Below are 22601 nucleotides of genomic sequence, written 5' to 3' on the forward strand. Positions count from 1 at the left end.
AACTCAAATCACAAAAGGGAGGGTTAGGGTTTGCTAAAGGATGCTTTGAGAGTGAAGGGGGCGAGTTTGTGGCTCATAACATGGTTTAAATAGCATGCAAAACCCGTGGATCTAGGGTTTCTTCCAGACTGGCGGACTTGCCGAGTCCAGGATATGGACTCGCCGAGTTGCCAACTTAAACATGCTCAATATCTCGACTCTACTCGGCGAGTCGGGCCACCAACTCGCCGAGTCCCAGCTAAAAATGCAAAAACACTTATATTAAAATACATACCAGGAACCAGGTGTTACAGTAATGAAGTCCATCGTGACCTGTTCCTATTTCTACATGGGAATCTCTAGAGGTTGCAACTTTCCATGCGAGATATGATGCTTGGCCTTGACTATCCTACAGGTCAAGCACCTCTCGATGTACCAAGCGATTTCTCGCTTCATGCACGGCCAACAATAGCTCAAACTCAAATCCCAGTACATTTTAGTGGTTCCCGGGTGAATAGAGAAGTGAGACTTATGAGCCTCCTCCATAACCAGCTGCCTGACCCCACCAGACATCAGAACCCATACTCAGCCGCATCGAGTCAACAATCCCCGGCTATCATGCACAAATCGGGCGTTCTCGCCCCTGATCCTCTCTAGTTTCCAGTTCTATGGTTGCATGCCCTCAGCCTGAGCATCTCTAATCAAACTCACGAGTGGAGAATCTACCACTATCCTTATACATGTCGCTGGGGTGGAAGACCAAGCTTACTTGTGGCTCAGAGTGCCCGCCACCACATTCGCTTTAGCTGGATGGTAAAGGATCTCACAGTCGTAGTCCTTGACTACATCTAGCCACCTGCACTGTCTCATGTTTAAGTTCGGATGCTCCATGATGTGTCTCAGGCTCTTGTGATCTGTGTATATGGTACAACGGACCCCATAGAGGTAATGTCTCCAAACCTTGAGAGTGAATACCATTGCTCCCAACTCCAGATAATGAGTAGGGTATCTCGCCTCATGCGGCTTCAGCTGCCGTGAAGTGTAGGCTATCACCCGTCCTCTCTGAATGAGGACTGCTCCTAATCCCGTGATGGAAGTATGACAGAACACCACAAAATCCTCAACTCCCTCTGGGAAACTCAAGATTGGAGCCTCACATAATCGCTGTCGGAGGGTCTCAAACACCCTCTGTTGCTCGGGGCCCCACCAGAAATTCACCCCCTTCCTCGTCAGACACGTGAGGGGTACTTTAATCTTAGAGAAATCCCGTATGAATATCCGGTAATACCCTGCCAATCCTAGAAAACTCCTGATATCCGAAGGAGATTTCAAAACCTCCCACTACATAATCGCCTCGATTTTGGCCGGATCAACCAAAATCCCCTCCCGGTTAACGAGATGTCCGAGGAACTGAACCTCTCGTAACCAAAACTCACACTTCAAGAACTTGGCTCAAGTAAATGATTCCCCAAATACACATACATGTTGATATGTTATATGTGATATGATATGATATACATGTTAGAAGTTAGAGTAAGGATCCGCTCAGGGATTACATGCTAGGTACATGTTTAGGATAGATGCCTTTTATGACTATGACTGATATGTGAATTGTTAGAGATGTATGATAATGTGTAGGCTAAGGATCTTTAGGAATTGCATGATAGAATTTCCTGATCTTTATGATGCCTTATTGCCTAATAGATTTGCTGCTCGAATGTTGCTTGCTTTGTGTTATGTGAAACCTATATTGATGTTAATTGACTGTTAAGTGAATACGTTAGGTTGTATGGCATAAAAATTAAATAGTTTTAGAATGTTTGATTAGGCTCTATTGAGTAGCTCTTGTTTGAGTCCATCCATTGTAGTGCATGATCTTGTAGTCTAAAGATTATTTAATTTTTTTGCATGTGATTGTATATGTAAGATATTTAGTTGGCATTGGTTAAAATTTCTTCCACAGCTGATAGCAAGGTGGGGTGGGAATTCCTAGTGACCTAGGAAGAATGTTAGAATATGCTTGTGTGAGCACTTACATAAGAGAGATCCTAGAAGGGAAATCTAGGAACATTAGCAATGTGTACTCGTTTTAGGGTGGGTATAGGTGATTAGATTGCTTGGAAGTAGACATGGGTAATGACTTGGGAATCTCGAGACACTTCTTGGGATAATATGGATAAGTGTGGAAAGTAGTATAGGCCTATACTACCGAAAGCACAGGATCCGTACGAGTATCAAGAAGAGTTGAAAATTTTTTTAAGGATTTGGTTGAGAGTAGATAGCAAGGTTTCCACCATGATTCATTGCAATGTGTTCACATCTTTTTCTAAAAAGCACAAGTCCCAAATAAAATGAGTTTTTAGGTGTGGCGTGTTTTGTTGGACATGATCCCCACATGGAAAAACCTTGTTGAATGATAGATTGATTTGTGATGTTGTGGCTAGGTTGTAGGCTAAGGTGATGGAGTGGTTAGATTTACCCTTCCCTTTATTCTCTAATGTGGAGGAGTTATTTCATTCGGTGGATATTGTCATGATGAATACAAGGAAAATGATGCTTTTGAGAATGATAGTTTTTACTACATTATATGGAGGAATCACTACGAGGTTCTTTTCAGATATGAGGTGAAGGATAGGATCAAGTTATTTGAAAGCATAATTATTGTTTCTTTTGATTGGTTTAATATTACAATAGTAAAGATTGTATTTCATGGAATTTGTGGATACAAAACCCAATGATCCATAATACTTTGTAATATTTTTTCTAGCCCCTTGCTAGTAGTTTTATTTGAATCTTCAGCTTTTCAAATAAAAATATTGTCAGATAATTAAGAAAATGAGATCTATTTCAATACATAAATAAAATTTATAAGTTATAACCACCACAATCAAAATCTCATAATCCAATGCGATAAAAATGAAGAATCACAATCAGACACAAAATCATAAAACATCATCCTATACTAATTGAACAGAAAAATTACAAAACACCATACTACTCAGAAACAAAAATCACATTATTTCACAAATATAATGAGATATATATATTACCGAGACATGAGAGAAAGAACAGAATAAAGAAGCCTTAAAACAAACTACATTGGTTTTACATGTATTTTTATGCTCCCACTGCATTTATTATGCTCCCACTCATTAAACTTTTGGGCGAGTTCAACATGTTCCTTATGACTAAAGATTTGAACCTACAAATGTGAACAGTTGCGGAACATACTAGTACATTCTGATGTTGCCATTTCCAAGTCCATTTTGATTTTGACACTTTCAAAGATCCATCGCAAGGTTGATACACTTTTTATTTTGTTACATCCCGAACCAATTAATAGAAACAATGGTAACATATATGGCTGCGTGTACCTTTTATTCATGTGATGAGAGAATGATTTGGGTGTCAGAAGAATACCTCACATGTGTCACCATTTTGTGATTTTGGGATAAAGCTCTAAACCCCTGTGGCTTCTCTGATGAAAACAGATAAAAAACAGTAATACACCAATTATTACTTATATACATCCACTTGGATAAACTGTTTTTTACTCAACTTATGGAAGTTATGTAAATAGACATGTATATTTCTGCACAAGAAAAATAAAACAAATTTAAGTTTGATATTAGTAAATGACATCAACCTTTATAGCAGGCACCGTCTACAAGTTCATGAAAATATTGATCCACTTCATTGCCATGGTCCATAAATCTCCGGGTGTGTAGGGTGTATTCTCCTGTTTTAAACTGAAATCCGGTGAGATCTCCACCAATGATGTGATTCCATGACTTGTAATAACCCAAATCATCTTCTTCTTCATCCTTGCTCCCATTCTCATAAACAAAACCCACCCCACACTCCTTTGTAACTTGATCAACATATAAATATGGTATGGGCACAGTAACAGTAACGTGGTCACCACATTCCATCTCATTCATCCCAAATATCCAATGGCTTAACAATGTAAAACACTTGTCACCAAGATAGATAATGTCAAGGTAATGTTGGTATATCCAGATGAGGTTCTTTGTTATATTATTAATTATGATCACTGGCAAATCAAGGAGCTGATCCATAAATCCAGAGGTCAGCACACAGCAGAAATTTAATCCTCTAAACTTGTTAGGAGGTGATGGGATGGTAAATGATATTGAGGGCCCCATACTTCTATTTGTAATCCAATTTGGCATATCTTCGCCTCCATAAATTGTGCTAAATATTCCAAATTCGTAATACATCTGCCAAATACAACTAACTTATTAACACACACACACACACACATATATATATATATATATATATTCACACAAAGACATAGTTAACTAGAGAATACCTGGATTTCAGACTCCTCTGTATCTCTAAACCAGATTTCAATCCTCGCACGCCTTTTGTTAAGGAAGTTTAGTTTTGTCCAACCCAAACTACGCAGCACCTTTTCCTCAACATCTGCCTTTGCTTGGATTTTCACCATGCCTTCAAATTCAAACGACGAAAGTGCAAACATCTTCGAGTCTATAAAGAACTCAAGTGGGGACATTTTTGGATCAAATACAACTTTTCGTAGCAAAGGCTTAGAACTAGAACCAAAAAGTATAGTTAAATTTGTTAGTGTATGTGGAGGATGTTCGACTGACATCAGCTTATAACAGTATGACATACTAAGCACTTTAAGCCTAGGAAGGCTACTCACACAATTAGGCATGGAAACAATAGGATTTTCATATATACATAATTCCTCTAACATAGATAGGCAACTGAAGTCCATGGGAAAGGATTCGGTAAACAAATTATTATTTGTAAGTTCCAACTTCACTAAAGTTCTCGGTAAAAGAATCGTAAAGAACTTCAAATCACTTGGTATAGCCTCGAGAATGGAAGGGGAAGACGTTTCTGTATTTACGACAATGTTGTTAGCCTTGAGATTTTCTATTGAATCCGTATTCCTAATCTCGATTCAAGATTCACGAAGACTACACCCCTCTAGCGACAATGTTTTAACCTTCTTTAACATGCTTATGCTTCTTGGAAATTTTTGAAGCTTGTTGCAGTAGCTAAAATCAATGAGGACAAGTTCACGACTTTGTTCAATTGATTCACAAACCTCAAGCAAACCAATGCAACCTTTAAGTATTAACCTCTCAAGTGAAGGGAGATGGTCAAAGCCACCAAGACTACGAAGTTGTTCACATGAACTTAAATTAAGAATCTTCAACGATCCAAGCAACCTTTTGTCTTTTGAGCTCGATCCTTTCAATTGCTGAAATTCAGATAAATTAAAATAGTTGTGAATTACATCCTCTCGACATAATAAACTAGTAAATGGAGATAAGATACCTTTAGCCTCTTATGAGATTGTTGTGGATAGCTATAAAACCCAAATGACTCGATATTGCTATATGACATGTCAAAAGCAACCATATTCTCCATCGGTAAGTTTGAAGGTATAGACTTTAAAGGGAACCCATGCATGCACAACCATCTTAATTCTGTCGGAAAATTCTTGTAAGAGCCGGTTATGTGCACATAATTGAGTTGTAGCAGCATTAGACTATCCATCTTACTCAATGCATCTGTTTTCAACTCAAGTGATCCATACAACTTCCTTTTTCAAGCATTCTCATGTCAAGGGTGAGCCCTAGAACATTTTCCATAACCTAAGAAGAAATGGGATTCAAAAATATTTTAAAATATTATAAAACATGTATATAAAAATACAATATGCTTTAAACAAGTATACATGGTCTCTTACTTTTTTTTGTTTCAACAATTTGAATGACTCCTCATGACACCATAATCAACTTCTTTCCCATGGTTTGTCAATCGATTCTTCACGTACTAGGAATTTTCCCATCTCTTGAACCTGATGCATCATTAATTCGTTGTTCCATCCGATAGTAAGAAGACTTCTGTCAACAAGATTGGTGATCCTGGATCTTGAGTCTATATCACACGCATTTAATATTGTTTCGGTAACATCTCTATCCATTCCATCAAAAAAAACAAGCAATGTGCTTAAACAAGTCCTTATCATTTTTGAATGGCAAAGAGTCGAAACTCATTCTCAAGACATTATTTATAGGGGAACCATTCTCTTTCTTTAGCCCTTCTATGTATCCCTCCCAATAAGTTACATCTCGATTATGTAGACTTTTGCCCAAAACTTTTAAAGCCATTGAATGTCCCTGACAATATTTCACAAGTTTTTCAGACGCCTCTTCATAACCTTTCTTGGGATCATTGCACATGAATGCATGAAAAGAAAAAAGTCTTTGTGAATTGATCTCAGATAAGACTTTAAGCTCATACATTTCATGTTTGGGTTGAACGTGTGTTTTGAATAGTGCACAGCTCTTTGTCAACCATGCGTCCTTTGTTGTTATTATGATTTTGGTTCCTGGATGAAAGCTTTTGCTTCCAAGTAATGCATCTAATTGGTCAAGACTACCAATATCATCAAGAACTAGAAACAACTTTTTACAAGATACTGCTTTCTCTATCATTGAGGTGTAAATAGAAGTATCATGAGCTTGAACTGAACTTCGCTTTGAAATGTCATCATAGAGTTGTTTTTGTAAATCAAGCAACCCATCACGTTTTTCACATCTCCTATTTATATTTTCAATAAAGTTGCTTGTGTCGAACTCATGAAAATGTAACCCATAGACATATTTGGCTAAAGAAGTCTTTCCAATGCCAGCCATACCAAAGATGGTGATTATATCTATGGAATGTGAGGATGCATCTTTTAGCCATGATGTAATGAATTTAATGGAATTCTCCATCCCAATAAGATGTGGCAATGGAAACCTTGAGAATATATGTGTAATCTATTGAAGATGTCTGTAACAATTTCATCAATAAACGCCACCTTTAGCCTGAAATTTGATTTCAGTAAGAACCACAAACAAATTCCAAAAACTAACATGCCATATTAGAGATCTAAGTTTTCCAAAGATCCAGATCAAATTTATATCATTAAGCTATTGCTTAATTAAGTTTTGCACATCACAAATATTATTATCTCGCATTTGGTTTTCTCGCACATTTGGTGGAGCTCCTCAACAGAGTCCAACGGGTCATGCACTCTAATGTAATATCTCCTAGATTCACAAATGTTGTTTTTAAAAGGATTAGTTTTGTCATCCAGAAAGGGCTAACGGCGCAGCTTGTTGCCCGTTTGCCTTCCATCGATATGTATTGAACTAATATTATGCTTGAAAAAAAAAATTAGAATAGGACCAAAATGTCGGTGAATAGTTATAAGTTAACCTTTACTACTTACAAGTTACAAGTAAGAGCCTTAAAATGTCATAATAAAGAATGATATGATTTGAAGGTAAAATGATATAGAAATAATGTATGCATTAGGGCCGTTAAAATTTTGGTTTATACATAAAACAACCTACAAGCTCATTAAAATGGTTATCTCAATGAATTTATTTATTTTAAAATGATAAATGCATAGAAAATGTGTTAAAGTTAGGAGGATGGTTTAACCAGCCTATAGGAAATTAATTTATGAGATCACATAATTGCAAAAATTATATTCAATTCAAGCGTATCTATATCCAAAGTTAAATGCATAAAAATATGCCTATTTGAGGATATGATATTGAATCGCAAAAGGAGAAGGAGAAGATGATATTGACTTTTCATGTGTTAATTAATCAAAATTAAAAGAGTATTAGGGAAGTAGGGTAAGAAAGTCGTTACCTGCCGTTTACATCCTTTCCTTTTATATTAGCAACTTCTGTAAGCGCTTTATTCCATCGATCCATCTTTTGAGCCAATTTACTTATATTTATTTCCATCTGCCTCCACCTCCATCATCTTTTTATGCTTAGCCATTGCATCTCCAAAGCTACCTTCTTGCTTCCTGACATGTGTGGGCTCAACATGATAAAGACAGGAATAACAATATGATTGGATGTCATACGTTGCTCAAGGATCAGCACCAATTCGTCAAAACACCACGTGGAGTCAGCATAATTCTTTGACAGCACAATAACAAAAGCCCTAGATGATTTAATGGCACTCTCCAATTCTGGTTTCAGATCTTCCCCTATTTCAATCTCTTCATCATCCAAGAAGGTAGTGATGTTGGCATGCATGAGAGCATTATAAAGGTGATTAGTGAAACTATTACGAGTATCAACACCTCTAAAACTTAAAAATACATCATATCTATGACCATGAGTTGAAGAAGAAGATGAAGCCCCTTCAGAAATTTCATGGAGAACAACCATTATGAGTTATGGATTAATGACCTTCACTCTTCCCAATAACCTCTGAAGCTTTTTTACCCACACTTTGCTCACTTCTGCCTCTATCTCAGGATCCCATACATAATGTCTCTACACAAAATCCAAATTATTGCTTTTATTTTCCTACAAAATAAAACTTATAAATGTTTGAATAACAAAACATATGCACCTCCAAACTTATTATTTGAATTTAATAAGCTTTGAAAGCAACAAACAAATAGAAAGAACCAATATATGTACAGCTATGTATTGATGTAGAATCGCCATAACATTAAGATGGGAATTGTTTAAAGTTTGGTTACTCAGTTAATTAGATTGATTAACCTATTTTTCTACCCCTAGAACATGACTTCAAGTTAACCAAATCCTACTTGTATTTATCATCGCCATCCCTGCTATTTTCTAAACTAATAATCAACACCATGAATTAAAAGACCCAAAAGCAAGAAAAAGTCCCTGGAATTAACGAGAACATCTTTTGAAATGTGAATTTTTCTATCATTAAATCTAGTATAGAATGTTGATGGGTTGCTCCAAATGATAAGTTTTTGAAAGTCACAAGTCCCACCATCTCTAAGCTTTAAATTACAAGGTCTATACTAGATGAAACTTTAAAGATAAATTCACATTATACACAAGAATATATACATCATCATCAATTTTGAGTTGCATCTTTTTTATTTTCAAAAGCCATGTGAAAGCTTTGCTTTGTGTTGCCCCTAGAGCAAAAGTTTAAGTCAACCAAACCCTACTTGTACTTACAACATCTGAAAATAGCCAAAAGTAAAAGCATCTGAAAGCTGAAAACACCCCTATTTCATATAACACAACTAAAAGTACAACTATTACAATCGCGTATTAAAGTTTATTCATTGTGTTTGTGAGTTGGAATATAAGGAATTAAGAAGTCAAGGATAAACTCTGTACTATCCGTACTGAAATAATCGAAATTTCAATCCCTAATTAATGTAAAAACAAATAATTATGATGTGATTTTAGATTAATCAGATATAATTGTCTAACAACATGTGAAACTAACTTGAAAGAATGTTCATTCACAGTTACCTGCATACAGAGCTACAGCGACACCTGAAGCAGAGAGAATGCGGACGATCCAACAGCAGCGCGATTTAGAAGGACGTTGAGTGAAAAATCCAAAGCGAACGGCGCGAAGTCGGCCGGTATAAGGCGAGTCAACGAGGAAAGAAAAGGAGCCGGCGAGAGAGGTGAGACAGAGATGTAGGCCTGGCAATCGTGTCGTGTTCGGGTTGGCGTGTCGCGGGTTGGCGGGTTGGCGGGTCAAAATATGCCAACCCAAACACGGCCCATTTAAATATACAGGTCACGGGTTGGCGGGTCACGTGTTGGCGGGTTTGGAACATAAACCCATATATGACCCACCAACCCATTTATTTATACGGGTTCACAAGTTGGCTGGTTCGTGGATCAGATTTGGGTTCGTGGGTCCAAATTTTAGATATTTATGTCTTAAACATCTAAATGAAAATTGAAAACATTAATAGAAACATGTTACAGACTTAACCTTATAGGTTATCACTTATGACCTTAGACTATCCACCACGAATAATAATGTCAAAACAATCAAATGGTCTATGAATAAATGGTATATATTATATAATACTTATTAAATATTAATACTTGATACATAAATATATTTAAAAATATAATAATTTTTTTTATTAAGAATATAACCGGGTTGGCGGGTCAACCTGTTTATTTTATGAGAAACCCATATATGACCCATTTAATAAATGGGTTGGCGGGTTGAAAAACTCAACCCAAACCCATTTATTTCGTGTCGTGTCGCGTGTCGTGTCGTGTCGAGAATTGTCAGCCCTATAGAGACGTTGGATTTTTCTTTTTACCTTTCACGATATTTCCTCTTTTAGTGATATTAGATTTTCTAGAGTAAATTACAGGAATGGTCCTTGTCGTTGTCAAAATATTACGGTTTTAGTCTAAATTTTCTTTTTGTCATAGTTTCGCCTTAAATATAGGCATTGTTGCGGGTTTGATTAGAACCGTCTTCTTGGCGTCGTTTGGATGAGCTAGAACCCAAACCAGGGTTCATTTCATGAAGTTGCACCCTAAGAGTATGATCTGCAAAATAAACACAACCTTCTTCTTTGCTTGATCGTTACCGAAATTCGAGACTTGCAAGACTTTTAAGGAGAGAATATAGAGGATGTGAAAGAGAGGTTTTGGAGTGAACAAAAAAAATGTGTGAAGAGAGTTGAATCTCTTATGATCGGTTCCTCTTCATTCTTAGGGTTTATGCTTTATTATTGGTAATTATCATTTTTTTGGTTGATAAGTTATCATTATACTAAAATAAAAGATAATGACAAAGAATGGATATTTACATTTAACTCTTGAGATTAATTATTTTCAAATTAACTCATCATAATTTGGCTCCCCTACCATCCACTATAGCTTCCTAGAATTGCGAGGATATGGGTAGGGTGAGCAAAATCAAAAAGATCTAAAAGAAACCAAAAAACTCGCAACAAACTGAAAAACGATACAAAAACCGACTCTACGGTTCTTAATTTGACGAAGACCAGTCAAAGTCGGTTCGATGCAATTTTACCTTAACAACTCACTCTTAAAAAATAATGTTTTAAAAACCGGTTTGAACTGGCCGGTCGAACCGGTTGGACCGGAAACCGGGAGAGAGAGCGGTTTAACAATCACTGGTTTTACGTCGATTTCGGAATTTGATTGAACCGGCCGGTTTTTAGTAAAAACCTGTTTCAACCAGTCAAAAAAACCGGTTTAACCGAATGAAAACACATGGAAAAAAAACCATTTTCATAATAAATGTTATAAAGTTTTATGATATGCCTTTATTCATCTGAAACAATATTTTATTTTGGTATTATATTTTATTTTCTTTTCGACGTATATGGATTGATGTAAAACATTAAAACTTATGATTATATATTTGGATCGATTTACAACTTATATATATATATATATATATATATATATATATATATATATATATATATATATGTCTGGACTTCTAAACGTCAAGTTCATGATTTATATATGTATATATGTATAGAAAAATAGAAAAAAATATGAAAATTATAGAACCTGGTTGAACCGGTCACCATACCGGTTCAACTAAAAAACCGTTTTTTAAAACACTGAAAAAAAGTAACCGCACCGCTATAATTATATTAATTACTTCTAATATTATTAGTTCGTTGATATTCATTTGACTTTTACTAAACTTTGAATTTGTTATCATAGATGTTTAAGATTCTTTTATGTTATTATGAATGTTTATGACTATGATTTTTTTTTTGTTGGCGAATCAAATTCAACATCACAATTCATAAGGGTCCAAAATTATGGCTATGATTGTGTTTATGAACCAAAACTATTATGTAACCAAATTTCGATTGTGGGCTAAAAAAGAACAAAAAAAAACTAAAATTGTTTCATGTTTCTTGGGATATGGTGTATTGGACAAAAGGCTAAAGGCTAAAATTTTAATTGGAAAATTGTTTCATTTCTGGTCTCTTGTGTTTCTAAAATCGCATCATGTTCACTGCTATATATGTAAAGGGTTCGCCATAAGCCATGTGCTAATCGGCCCAATTCATAATAATTTCACAACCCAACTCCTTGTTATATATGTTTGAAAACACCGTGATTCAAATTTGGGTTACTTATAAGGAGATGATTTCAAAATCTTATCCTATGCGAAATTTCCCAAAAGGAATAGTAAATTATTAGGTCAAACATCATTTAGAGAATGACATATGATATAATCGTGAAACCATTAATAACCACATAAAACTCAATATGCCAGGATTTTCGCTTATGAGGGCCGAGTCGGTGATATATTGTAAAGAAACTAGAAAGAAACAAAAAGGTCATGATATATTAATATCTCAAGGCCTCAAGGGAGTGAACGTCATTTTCATCTCGAGACCTTAATTATATCCTAACATCCAAACCACATCACATGGACTATGACATTTTATTTTTATCTTCTTTTTTCTACAATCAATCAAAATGTTATTGGATGGCAAAACAGGCAAAACAATGTCAGACTTTAAACACTTCAATATTAATTTATACCAAAATTAACAAGTTGCTGACATTTATATATCTTGATGTTTATCTAGTAGTTCTTCTAAATCTTAAAACATATTTTTTCCCTTTTTCTTAGAAGTAAGAAAATAAACATGACTTGTTTCACACAACTAATGTTCCTATAACTCATGGAGAAAATTAATGTTATCCAGTGGAGCAAAGTAACCAAAAAGTGAGACATGACTAATCAACGTCTCATTATTGATTCGTTAACTAAACCCCAAAACCAAGGACTATCCAAGTATTTTACATTATTTGTCGTATATTTAAAAATAAAACTTGACACAAGATCTTTAATAATACTTCTAATTACAAATTTAACTAAAACTTATTATATCTTTCTAAACATCATCATAAAACAATTAATAAACTCATGGATATTAAAAATCGAGAATTAATACCAATTTGTGTATGGTTTTTTCTTTGAAATTTTAGAAAAAAATATATATATAAAAGCGGTGCTTCTTTATTTAGACCAACTCCAACAATAACACTATAACCTACAACATTTTTGTGTAAATTTTACACTAAAACCTTTTTTCAACTTCAAACACATTAAAAACATACTTTAACATTATAATGAAAATTATCATTATATTATTATTTTTTTAAATATATAGCAAGGAGTTGCTGTTAGTGAGTCACCAACAGTAATGTGTCTAGCAGAGTCGACTCATCCCTCTTTGTAAACTGTCATTAAAAGGAAGAGAAAAAAAAAACTATTATCATCAAATCATCAAAAATTGTTTTCTTTCAAATACACACCTAATTATAAGAATGGCTGAAATATCAACATGAAAAAATTTAAGGTATCGACCACACATAAATTTGGCAACAACAATGGTTTTCATGGTGCTGCCTAGCTGCATTCTCAAATTCACTTATAAAATACATTTGGAGTTAATTAAGCCTATAAAAACCATCAAAATTTATTATTCATGGAAATATTTGATATATTAAGACATCCACTTGTGCATTTGTTTACTTTTCTGCAAGCACATAAATCACTACACAAACATAAAGGATAACATTCATCTTTCCAGTTATTTTGACAAGCTATCAAATGCATTTTTTGCTTGAATCTTGATAAGTTTCTATCAATTTAAAGCACATCAAGCATATGTATGGAGCTTGAGAGGAATTTCGGCAGACATATTACCTTCATGAAAGAAATCAGATGTCAACTATATAGCATATGGGAGGCAGATGATGGGTTTCTTAATACACATAAGTTATATATAAAAAAACAGAGCAAAAGGCAGGGGTATGCAACAGGTTGATGTTTTACTTAAAATATATATATACAATAAGGTCAGTTTATTAACAAAAATATGTTTTTGGCAAAGTAGATAAATATGTATAAATAAAAAAGATCCAACTCTCTGGGACAAAACAACTCCAAAAATACGTGTCGTTCACGAGAAAATAGTTTTTGGGATAAAACTACCTTAACGGCCATCCTCAAGTAAGTTGGACTTCCTTTAAGAGAAAGCTCTGAACTGCACCTCATCTAAAGAAAATAAATAGATTAAAGACTTGACAACAATTGCAGTAAATCAAATCATGAATTATTTATTACTAAAGCACTATCATTTAATTATTATCGGCTTTTGATATAAAGTAATACATAAAAAAGAAATCTACCTTTAAAACAGGCACCTTCTCCACACAAACTGTCATATTTTGGTATATCCATATCAACATAAGGCAGCACAATTCGAATTTTGTTTAGGATGTATTCTCCGGTGGTTGACTGAAATCCAGTGAGATCTCCACCAATGATGTGATTCCATGATTTGTAATAACCCAACACATCTTCTTCTTCTTCCTTTCCATCATCATACACAAAACTCACCCCACACTGCTTTGTAACTGCACTACCAATATCATACGGTTTCTGCCTTAGGATAACAGTAATAGTAACCTGATCACCACATTCCATTTCATTCATCCCAAACATCCAATGGCTTGACAACGTCAAATACATTCCACTTAGATAGACTATGTCAATGTAATGGTTGTATATCCAAGTGAGGTTCTTTGTAATATTACTAATTATGATCACCGGCAAATTAAGAGGTACATCATCTACAAATCCAAACCCCTCCAGAAAAAATTGAGATGTCAGCACACAACAGAAATTCAATCCTCTAAACGTGTTAGGAGATGATGGGATTGTAAATGATATTGATGGCCCACTGCTTCTCTCCGTAATCCAATTCGGCATCTCTTCTCCTCCATAAATTGTACTGAATATTCCAAATTCATAATACACCTGCCAAACACCACCACCTTCATTAGATCACCATATTATATATATAATATCCACAGAAAGACATACTTAACAAGAGCAAACCTGGATTTCAGATTCCTTTGGTCCAGAAAACCAAACATCAGTTTGCACACGCCTTTCATTAAGGAAGTCTAGCTTAGTCCAGCCCAAACTATGTAATAACTTTTCATCAATACAAGCCATTGGTTGGGTTTTGACCAAGCCTTCAAATTCAAACGATGAAGTTGCAAACATCTTCCAGTCTACTGACAACTCGAGTGGGGACATTTCAGGATCAAACACAACTTTTTGTAGCAAAGGCTTATTAGAATTAGAATGAAGGTCCAAATACGTTAGTGTATGTGGAAGATGATCGGCTGACGTCAGCAAATTACAATTTACCATACTAAGTGACTCAAGCCTAGGAAGGCTTTTAACACAGTAGGGTAGAGAAACGATGGGATTATCATCTAAATATAATTCCTTTAACATAGATAGGCTACTGAAGTCCATGGGAAAGGATTCGGTCGACAAGTTATTATTTGCAAGCGACAAGCTTAGTAAAGATCTGGGTAAAGATATGGTAAAGAATTTTGAATAAGTTGGTGTAGCCTCTGGAATGGTGGGGGAAAAGGTTACTATGTTTTTTTCAGGGGAATCAATATCCTTAATGTGGATTCGAGATTCACTGAGATTACAACCCTCTATCAATAGTGTTTTAACTTTCTTTAACATGCCTATGATTCTTGGAAGATTTTCAAGCTTGTTGCAGTAGCTCAGATCAACATGGACAAGTTCAACACATTGCTCAATTGATTCACAAACATCAAGCAAACCAATGCAGTCTATAAGTATTAACCTCTCAAGTGCAGGGAGTTGGTCAAAGCCACCCAGACTATGAAGTTGTTGACAAAAACTTAAATTTAGAATCTTCAATGATCGAGGCAACCTTTTGTCTTCTAAGAAAAATCCAGTTGACAGCTGATATGGAGATAACTTAGAATAGTACTGCATTTTATCAAGCGAACATGGAAAAATAATAAACTTAGATAAATTACCTTTTGCCTCTTTTGAAGTCGTTGTGGATTACTATAACAAATTCCAAATGATTCAATATTGCTATATGACATATCAAGAGCAACCAGATTATCCATCGGCAAGTCCGAAGGTATAGACTTTAAAGTGAACCCATGCATACACAACCATCTTAGTTCTTCTGAAAAATTCTCATAAGGCCCAGTAGTTTGCACATAATTGAGTTGTAGTAACATCAGATTGTCCATGTTACTTAATGCATCTGTTTTTAGCTCAAATGATGCATGAAACTTCTTTTTCTCAAGCATTCGCATATCAAGGACAAGGCCGAGAACATTTTCTGTACCCTATGAAGAGATGTAAATACAAAAAAATAATAATAAGTATATAGACAATACAAAATACTTTGAAAATACCTATTAGTTATGCATGTTACTAAGGGATAATGAAAGGCAAGAAATAGCAAAATACTTTCATTTATTTGTGTATTATAGCATCCTACTTGAACTTAATTCGTTTACAACATTGACTTTCAATTTCTTTTTTCTTTTTAAGACACTGTACTTTGAATAATATACCCAATTATAGTATTATGTTCTCAAATTTTTATTAGTATACTATATACAAAATTTACTAGTGTATTATATATACTAATAAATCTATACAATTTAGCAGTCAAAAATGCTTTGTATTTGAATGACATTGTAATAACAAGGTACATTTTTCAAAGTATAATGTTGCAATAGGAAGAAATGAAAGCAGAAATCAACAAATCAAAGAAAGTACGATCATATTGCTTGCATTTAATCCTATTACTAATGAGTATACATGGCCTCTTACCTTATTTTGTTTCAATACTTTGAAAGACTCTTCATGACACCATAATCGACTTCGCTTCCATGGCTTGTGAGGTGATTCTTGATGTACTATGAATCTTCCCATATTTTGAAGCAATTGATGCATCATCAATTCGTTATTCGATCCGATACTAAGAAGGCATCTGTCAACAAGATTTGTGATCCCAGATCTTATGTTTATATTACATGCCTCCAATATCGTTTCAGTAACATCTCTATCTTTTCCAACAAAAAAGCAAGCAATATGCTTAAACAAATCTTTATCGTTTGTTGATGGCAAAGAATTGAAGCTCATTCTCAAAACATTATCTATAGGAGAACCGGGTTCTTTCGTTAGTTGTTTTATCCAATCTTCCCAGTATGCTACATCTCGATTATGTAAAGACTTGCCCAAAACTTCAAGAGCCATTGGATGTCCTTCACAATACTTCACAAAGTTTCCTGTCACCTCTTCATAATTTGCCTTGGGCGTGTAGGACATGAATGCATGAAAACACAATAGTTCTCGTGATGCAGTTTCATCTAAGACTTGAAGAAAGTGTTTAGCATGATTGGGTTTAACGTTTGTTTTAAATAGTGCACAGCTCTCTGTCAACCATGCGTCTTTTGTTGTTATTATAACTTTGCTTCCCGGATGAAAACCTTTGCTCCCAAGTAATGAATCCAACTGATGGAGACTATCAACATCATCAAGAACCAGGAACACTTTTTTACGAGTTACTACATTCTCTATCTTTGAGGTGTATATAGAAACCTCATGAACTTTGATTGAACGTGCCTTTGAAATATCATCAACGAGTTGTTTTTGTAACTCAAGCAACCCACTAAATTTTTCATCACATCTCCTACTGATATTTCCAATAAAGCTGCTTTTTTCGAATTCACGACAATGTAATCCATAGACATATTTGGATAAAGATGTCTTCCCGATCCCGCCCATACCCAAAATAGTGAGTATGTCAGTCGTATGCGATGATGCATCTTTCAACCATGAAGTGACGAATGTAATGGAATCCTCCATTCCAATAAGCAGTGGCAAAGGACTGTTTAAGGGTAAACGTAATCTATGGTAGATGTCCTGGACAATTTCTTCAATGAATTCCATCTCTAGCCTGAAACTTGATTTCAATAATAAGTACAACACAATCCACAAAACTAGTAAACTAGATCTGAAATTTTGATTTATCCAAAGACCCAACTCAAAATTATATCATATTAAGCTATTACTTTAATTAAGTTTTTCACATAAAACACATATCATATTTTCACTTCTAAGTTCCGACCATATAAGCATCTAATGTGCATGGTTATAATTTTCATATAATAAGACCAAAGAACCACCAATGTAATACAAGATTTCACTAATGGGAAACCAGATTTCAGTATGTCTCTACAATGCCATCAAATTAAACTTAGTTGAAAATGTGGTTTTGCAGGAACTTGAACAACAACTGCTCTGGTTGTAAGGTAGTATGCTAGATAATTAATAGCAGACACATAGGAAATCATTTAAATTTTGGATTTTTAATAGAAATCATATAAAAGAATATGTATATTCCACGATATTGAAGACTCTTATTGGAATGTATATGGAGAAGATGATATTGATATTCCATGTGTTGATCAAACAAAATTGAAAGTTGGAGATATGGGTAAGAAAGTGGTTACCTGCCGGTTACGTCCTTCCCTTTCAAATCAGCAACTTCTTTAAGTGCTTTATTCCATCGATCAATCTTTTGATCCCATTGACTTCTTTTATTTTCATCTGTCTCCGCCTCCATCATCCGTCTATGCTTAGCCATTGCATCTCCAAAGCTACTTTGTTGTTTCCTGACATGGGTTGGCTCAACATGATAAAATACAGGGATGACAATTTGGTTGGATTTCACACGTTGCTTAAGGATCAAAACTAATTCATCAAGGCACCATGACGAACTAGCATAATTCTTGGACAAAACAATAACAGAAGCCCTAGATGCTTTAATAGCACTCGCCAATTCTGGTTTCAGATCTTCCCCTGTTTCAATCTCTTCATCATCCAAGAAGGTAGTGATATTGGCATCCACAAGAGCCTTATGAAGGTAAGCAGTGAAACTATTACGAGTGTCGAGACCTCTGAAACTTAAAAACACGTCGTATCTATGACCATGAGTTGATGAAGATGATGAAGATCCTTCTGAAAATTCAGAGAGGACAACCATTATAAGTTATGTGATGATGACCCTTCACCCTTGCTCAATTTTGTGTATATATGTTTTCTTTCTCCTTATATGTTGGTGTATCCCAATATGCTCAGAAACTCAGTTTCCTCCGGACATCATCAGTTATGAATGTTGGTTTCACAGGTTTGTGTCTTCATTTTACAAAACTAAATGCACATCTAGAAGAAGCATAGTTCAGTTATCCCAAGTTTTCCCTTCTGGAACCTTATGAGGTGTGAGAAAAGATCAAACAAAATCTACCCATGAGCCAAGTATACTGACTCAAGCAGATATAAATGCTGCAAATTAGACTGCAATTAAAAGAAACCCCCTGTTATTTTGTAGCCAAAAGAAAATCTAATCCAGTTTATTTCCAAATAAACTGGAGCACAAATTAAGTGATTTATGATTTAAACTTTGCACTAGCAATATCCGAATTTAAAGAAACAACCTTTTAATTTGTTGCTAAAAAAACCTAATCTAGTTTATTTCCAAATAAACTGACCACTAATTAAGTGATTTATGATTTAAACTCTGCACTAGCAATATCCCATCTTAAAAAAATCCCCTGTTAATTTGTAGCTAAAAAAACCTAATCCAGTTTATTTCCATATAAACTGAGCGCTAATTAACTGATTTATGAATTAAACTTCGCACTAACAAAATCCTAATATTGTTTCAGGAAATATAACATCCGAAACAACTTGGCAAGAACAAAACTTCTTACAATCTGGTTTAGTCAGTAAGTTTTGCACAGTGGAATAGAGCTTATACAATAGAATATTAAAGCTTGTTCATTATGAGCGTTCAGCTTCCCTTTTAATATCATTCAAAAAGATTTACATGTAAAAAATCATGTTAATAAATTGGAAAATATAAAAGAAATAATCAAGAACTTTTCACAGTATGCACAAAGTTTTGTTAGAAATTCTCGATATCCTAATTGACATACAGAACTGAACAAAAAGTAATTTGAATAAACGGAAAATATAAAAGAAATTCTCGATATCCTTAATTATTACCTGTTTACGAACGACAACGAGACCTGAAGCAGCGTGATATAGCGCACCAACGGCGAAGAGAGCGAACGGCGGTAAGTCGTCAGGTAAACGACGAGTCAACGAAGAAGAAAGGGCGACAGAGGAGAGACGAGAATGTTGACTTTTCTTTCATTTTTGTAAGTAATTTAAATGTTAACAAAAGTAGACGAATTCAGACAGCAACGAGAACTCTTATGCTCTTGGTACTTGTGTTCTCATTTATTGTTTATTTGGTCCTTCCAATTTGTAAAAATGACATTTATGTGAACTTTAATTTATTTTAGACTTTTTATGAGTTATTTTTTTTAATTAAAAAAGAGAAATTAAATATGCTCTTACTTTTTGTTCCTACAAATTCTCCTACCAAATTAAATAATGATATGTGTAAGATTTAATGTTCATTGAATGATATTTTAATACATTAATATGACAAATGTCATCATTTAATTGGGTAAAAAGATTTGTAGGAACAAAAGTAGGAGGATATTTAATTTCTCGTTAAAAAAAATGTTGTCCCTAACTACAATTTTCTTCAAAACATACACATAATAAAGATATGATTTTCTTCTCTAATTTTCTTCAAAACATACACACAATAAAGATATGATTTTCTTCTCTAAAAAAACCTGAAAACCGACATATGAACTTTTGTCTCTAAAAAACCCTAAAACCTTTTCTTATCATTAATGATGAAAAACTTAGGATGTGTTTAATTGTGGAAAATTTTCTAAGAAAAACAGAAATTTTGAAAATATGTTTGGGTCATTCAGTCTTCCAAAGTTTTTTAAGAAATGAAAATTTTTATTTTTCCAAATTGTATGTAAATTAGAAAATTGATTTTTATAGTTTTTCAAAGTTTTCAAAATTTTTAAGATGAAAAATAAAAACTCCACCCGTTCTAACCAAACGTGTTTTTTAAAGTTTCCAATGAAAACTCAAATTTATTTTCTCAAAACATTTTCTTGGAAAATAAAAATAATTTTCCACAACCAAACGCAACCTTAGAAAATCAGAAATTGTTATTCCTAAAGAAACCTCGAAATTACCTTCTTTATCATCTCTATCATCTTAACAAAACCCATACACCCAAAAGCAAGGTTGTAAAAAACGTTCGGCTAGACCTCTACCGTCGATTAGGGGTTAAGGGATTTATCGGTCTAGGCAGGGATTAATCGGAAACTAACCAGAGACCCTAAATTATTAATAATACTCTTTAAAAACTTAATATATCCTAAGAAAATAAGTATTTGAACTTTTAAAATTTTCAAAATTGGAAAATATGAAATATTTTTTATAATATTTGAATATTTAAAATTGTGTATTGTTATAAATTTTTATGTAATATTTAAAATTTTGAATTTTTTAATTTTCCAGGCCTAAGAGTAGTAAGGACCGTCAAGACCGATATTGACCATTTTCCACCAAGCACCCCTAATTGTAATCAGTTGTAGACCGTCAAACGATTAATCCCCGTTTAATGGTCGATTTCTGCAACACTGCCCAAAAGTCGACATGATTCTTTTGTTTCAAACCCATAAACTCATAAGTTGGTGGGATTCTTTAATGTCACATAGAATCAAATACAAAAAGGCCATCTAAGTAGACTCTGTTAATGGCTACACAAGATCACCTTCAGCCCCATCGATTAGCTACATAAGATCGCCTACACCTTCATTCATAAATCAACAAACTTACTTGCATCTGTGTGACGTCCATAAAATTTCATAAAAATTTAAACCTTTCAAAACAACCCATTTACTAAAGAGGTTTTTACAAAAAAAACCATTGTTTCCAAAACATTATTTAAAACCGGAATCGTTTACGACATAGTTTTCAAAACATTTTCATTATCAGAGTTTCCTAGAAATCATAAGTTCCAAAAACAAGAGGATATGTACGGTCATGCCTTCACCTTGCCACGGTCCACTGAAGTACCTGAAGCCATAAACCAAAATTGTAAGCACAAAGCTTAGTGATTTCCCCTAAAGTACCAACACACAACACAAAACTAGAATAATACAATAAACAACATGCATACAGAGCCTTCATCCCGTCTGGACTGCCTCACCGGGCCTTCATCCTGTATGGACCGCTCACAAAACCTTCAACATGTCTGGACTGCCTCACCGGGCCTTCATCTTGTCTAGACCTTTCTCCGGGCCTTCGGCCTGACTGGTACACCCCACTGGCCTACAACCTATCCGGGCCGCCCTGGGTCTATTGGCCTTCAACACTAAGCAGGACCGCCTCAACCCAACCATACACACAAACCATGTCGATATATACATAACAGATAAGCATTCATATAACATACCGATATAAATATCATCGTGTAACACCCCAAAAAATTCAAGCCAATTTAAAACTTTTTAAACAACCCAAAAACCATTAGTTATTACAAACTTGTTTTCAAAATGTATAATATTAGAGTATCCCAGAAACATAGTCATAAAAAGTGAGGAGTTGTACGATCATGCCATTGCCCTGTCACGATCCCTTGATGTACCTGAAACAATAAACTGAAACTGTAAGCCCGAAAGCTTAGTGAGTTACCCCCAAAATACCGATACACATACAGTCCACATAAACATATCATAACAAACTGAATAGAACAAAATGCAATGGGTCCACAGCTTTACAAGCTGGATTACCCATGGGCCCTCAATATGAGTCTGGAATGCCTATCGGGCCCTCAGCTTGTATCTGGAATACCATTGAGCCCTCAGTACAAGTCTGGAATGCCTATCGGGCCCTCAACTCGTATATGGAATGCTCCCAAGTCCTTAGTATGAGTCTAGAATGCCTACCGGGCCCTCAGC

At 34.6% G+C, this 22601-nt stretch overlaps 2 protein-coding genes and 1 pseudogene across 3 annotated transcripts; all 3 read right to left on the minus strand.

Moving 5' to 3' along the window:
- Positions 1–5972: 5972 nt before the first annotated feature.
- On the minus strand, positions 5973–6764 carry LOC145010322 (disease resistance protein Roq1-like). Its single transcript, XM_078968879.1, has one exon. It carries the CDS (start codon positions 6762–6764, stop codon positions 5973–5975), a length of 792 nt encoding a protein of 263 aa, XP_078825005.1.
- A 1044-nt stretch (positions 6765–7808) lies between these two features.
- On the minus strand, positions 7809–8228 carry LOC145010330 (toll/interleukin-1 receptor-like protein pseudogene; annotated as a pseudogene).
- A 4597-nt stretch (positions 8229–12825) lies between these two features.
- Positions 12826–19928, minus strand: LOC145042917 (disease resistance protein RUN1-like). 2 transcript variants are annotated; one of them, XM_078991441.1, is made up of 8 exons: positions 19765–19928; positions 18210–19053; positions 16525–17653; positions 15708–16031; positions 14734–15630; positions 14022–14652; positions 13825–13887; positions 12826–13067 (listed from the first exon to the last, which is right to left on the minus strand). In XM_078991441.1, exons 2-7 carry the CDS (start codon positions 18740–18742, stop codon positions 13859–13861), a joined length of 3543 nt encoding a protein of 1180 aa, XP_078847567.1. In that variant the 5' UTR covers positions 18743–19053; positions 19765–19928; the 3' UTR covers positions 12826–13067; positions 13825–13858. The 2 variants fall into 2 exon arrangements, with proteins under 2 accessions (XP_078847567.1, XP_078847573.1); XM_078991447.1 differs by lacking the exon at positions 12826–13067 and adding an exon at positions 13197–13536.
- Positions 19929–22601: the final 2673 nt, after the last annotated feature.

This window comes from Lactuca saligna, chromosome 1 (genome assembly GCF_052625555.1).
Source record: "Lactuca saligna cultivar CGN05327 chromosome 1, ASM5262555v1, whole genome shotgun sequence".
In the NCBI taxonomy this organism is placed as follows: domain Eukaryota; kingdom Viridiplantae; phylum Streptophyta; class Magnoliopsida; order Asterales; family Asteraceae; genus Lactuca; species Lactuca saligna.

Coding starts and splice junctions, on each gene's coding strand:
- LOC145010322 (XM_078968879.1), bottom strand. CDS start 6,764: ATGGAGAATTCCATTAAATTCATTACATCATGGCTAAAAGATGCATCC.
- LOC145042917 (XM_078991441.1), bottom strand. CDS start 18,742: ATGGTTGTCCTCTCTGAATTTTCAGAAGGATCTTCATCATCTTCATCA. Junction 17,654..18,209: donor GGGAAGGACGTAACCGGCAG/GTAACCACTTTC, acceptor ATCAAGTTTCAG/GCTAGAGATGGAATTCATTG. Junction 14,653..14,733: donor CAAAGGAATCTGAAATCCAG/GTTTGCTCTTGT, acceptor GGTGTTTGGCAG/GTGTATTATGAATTTGGAAT.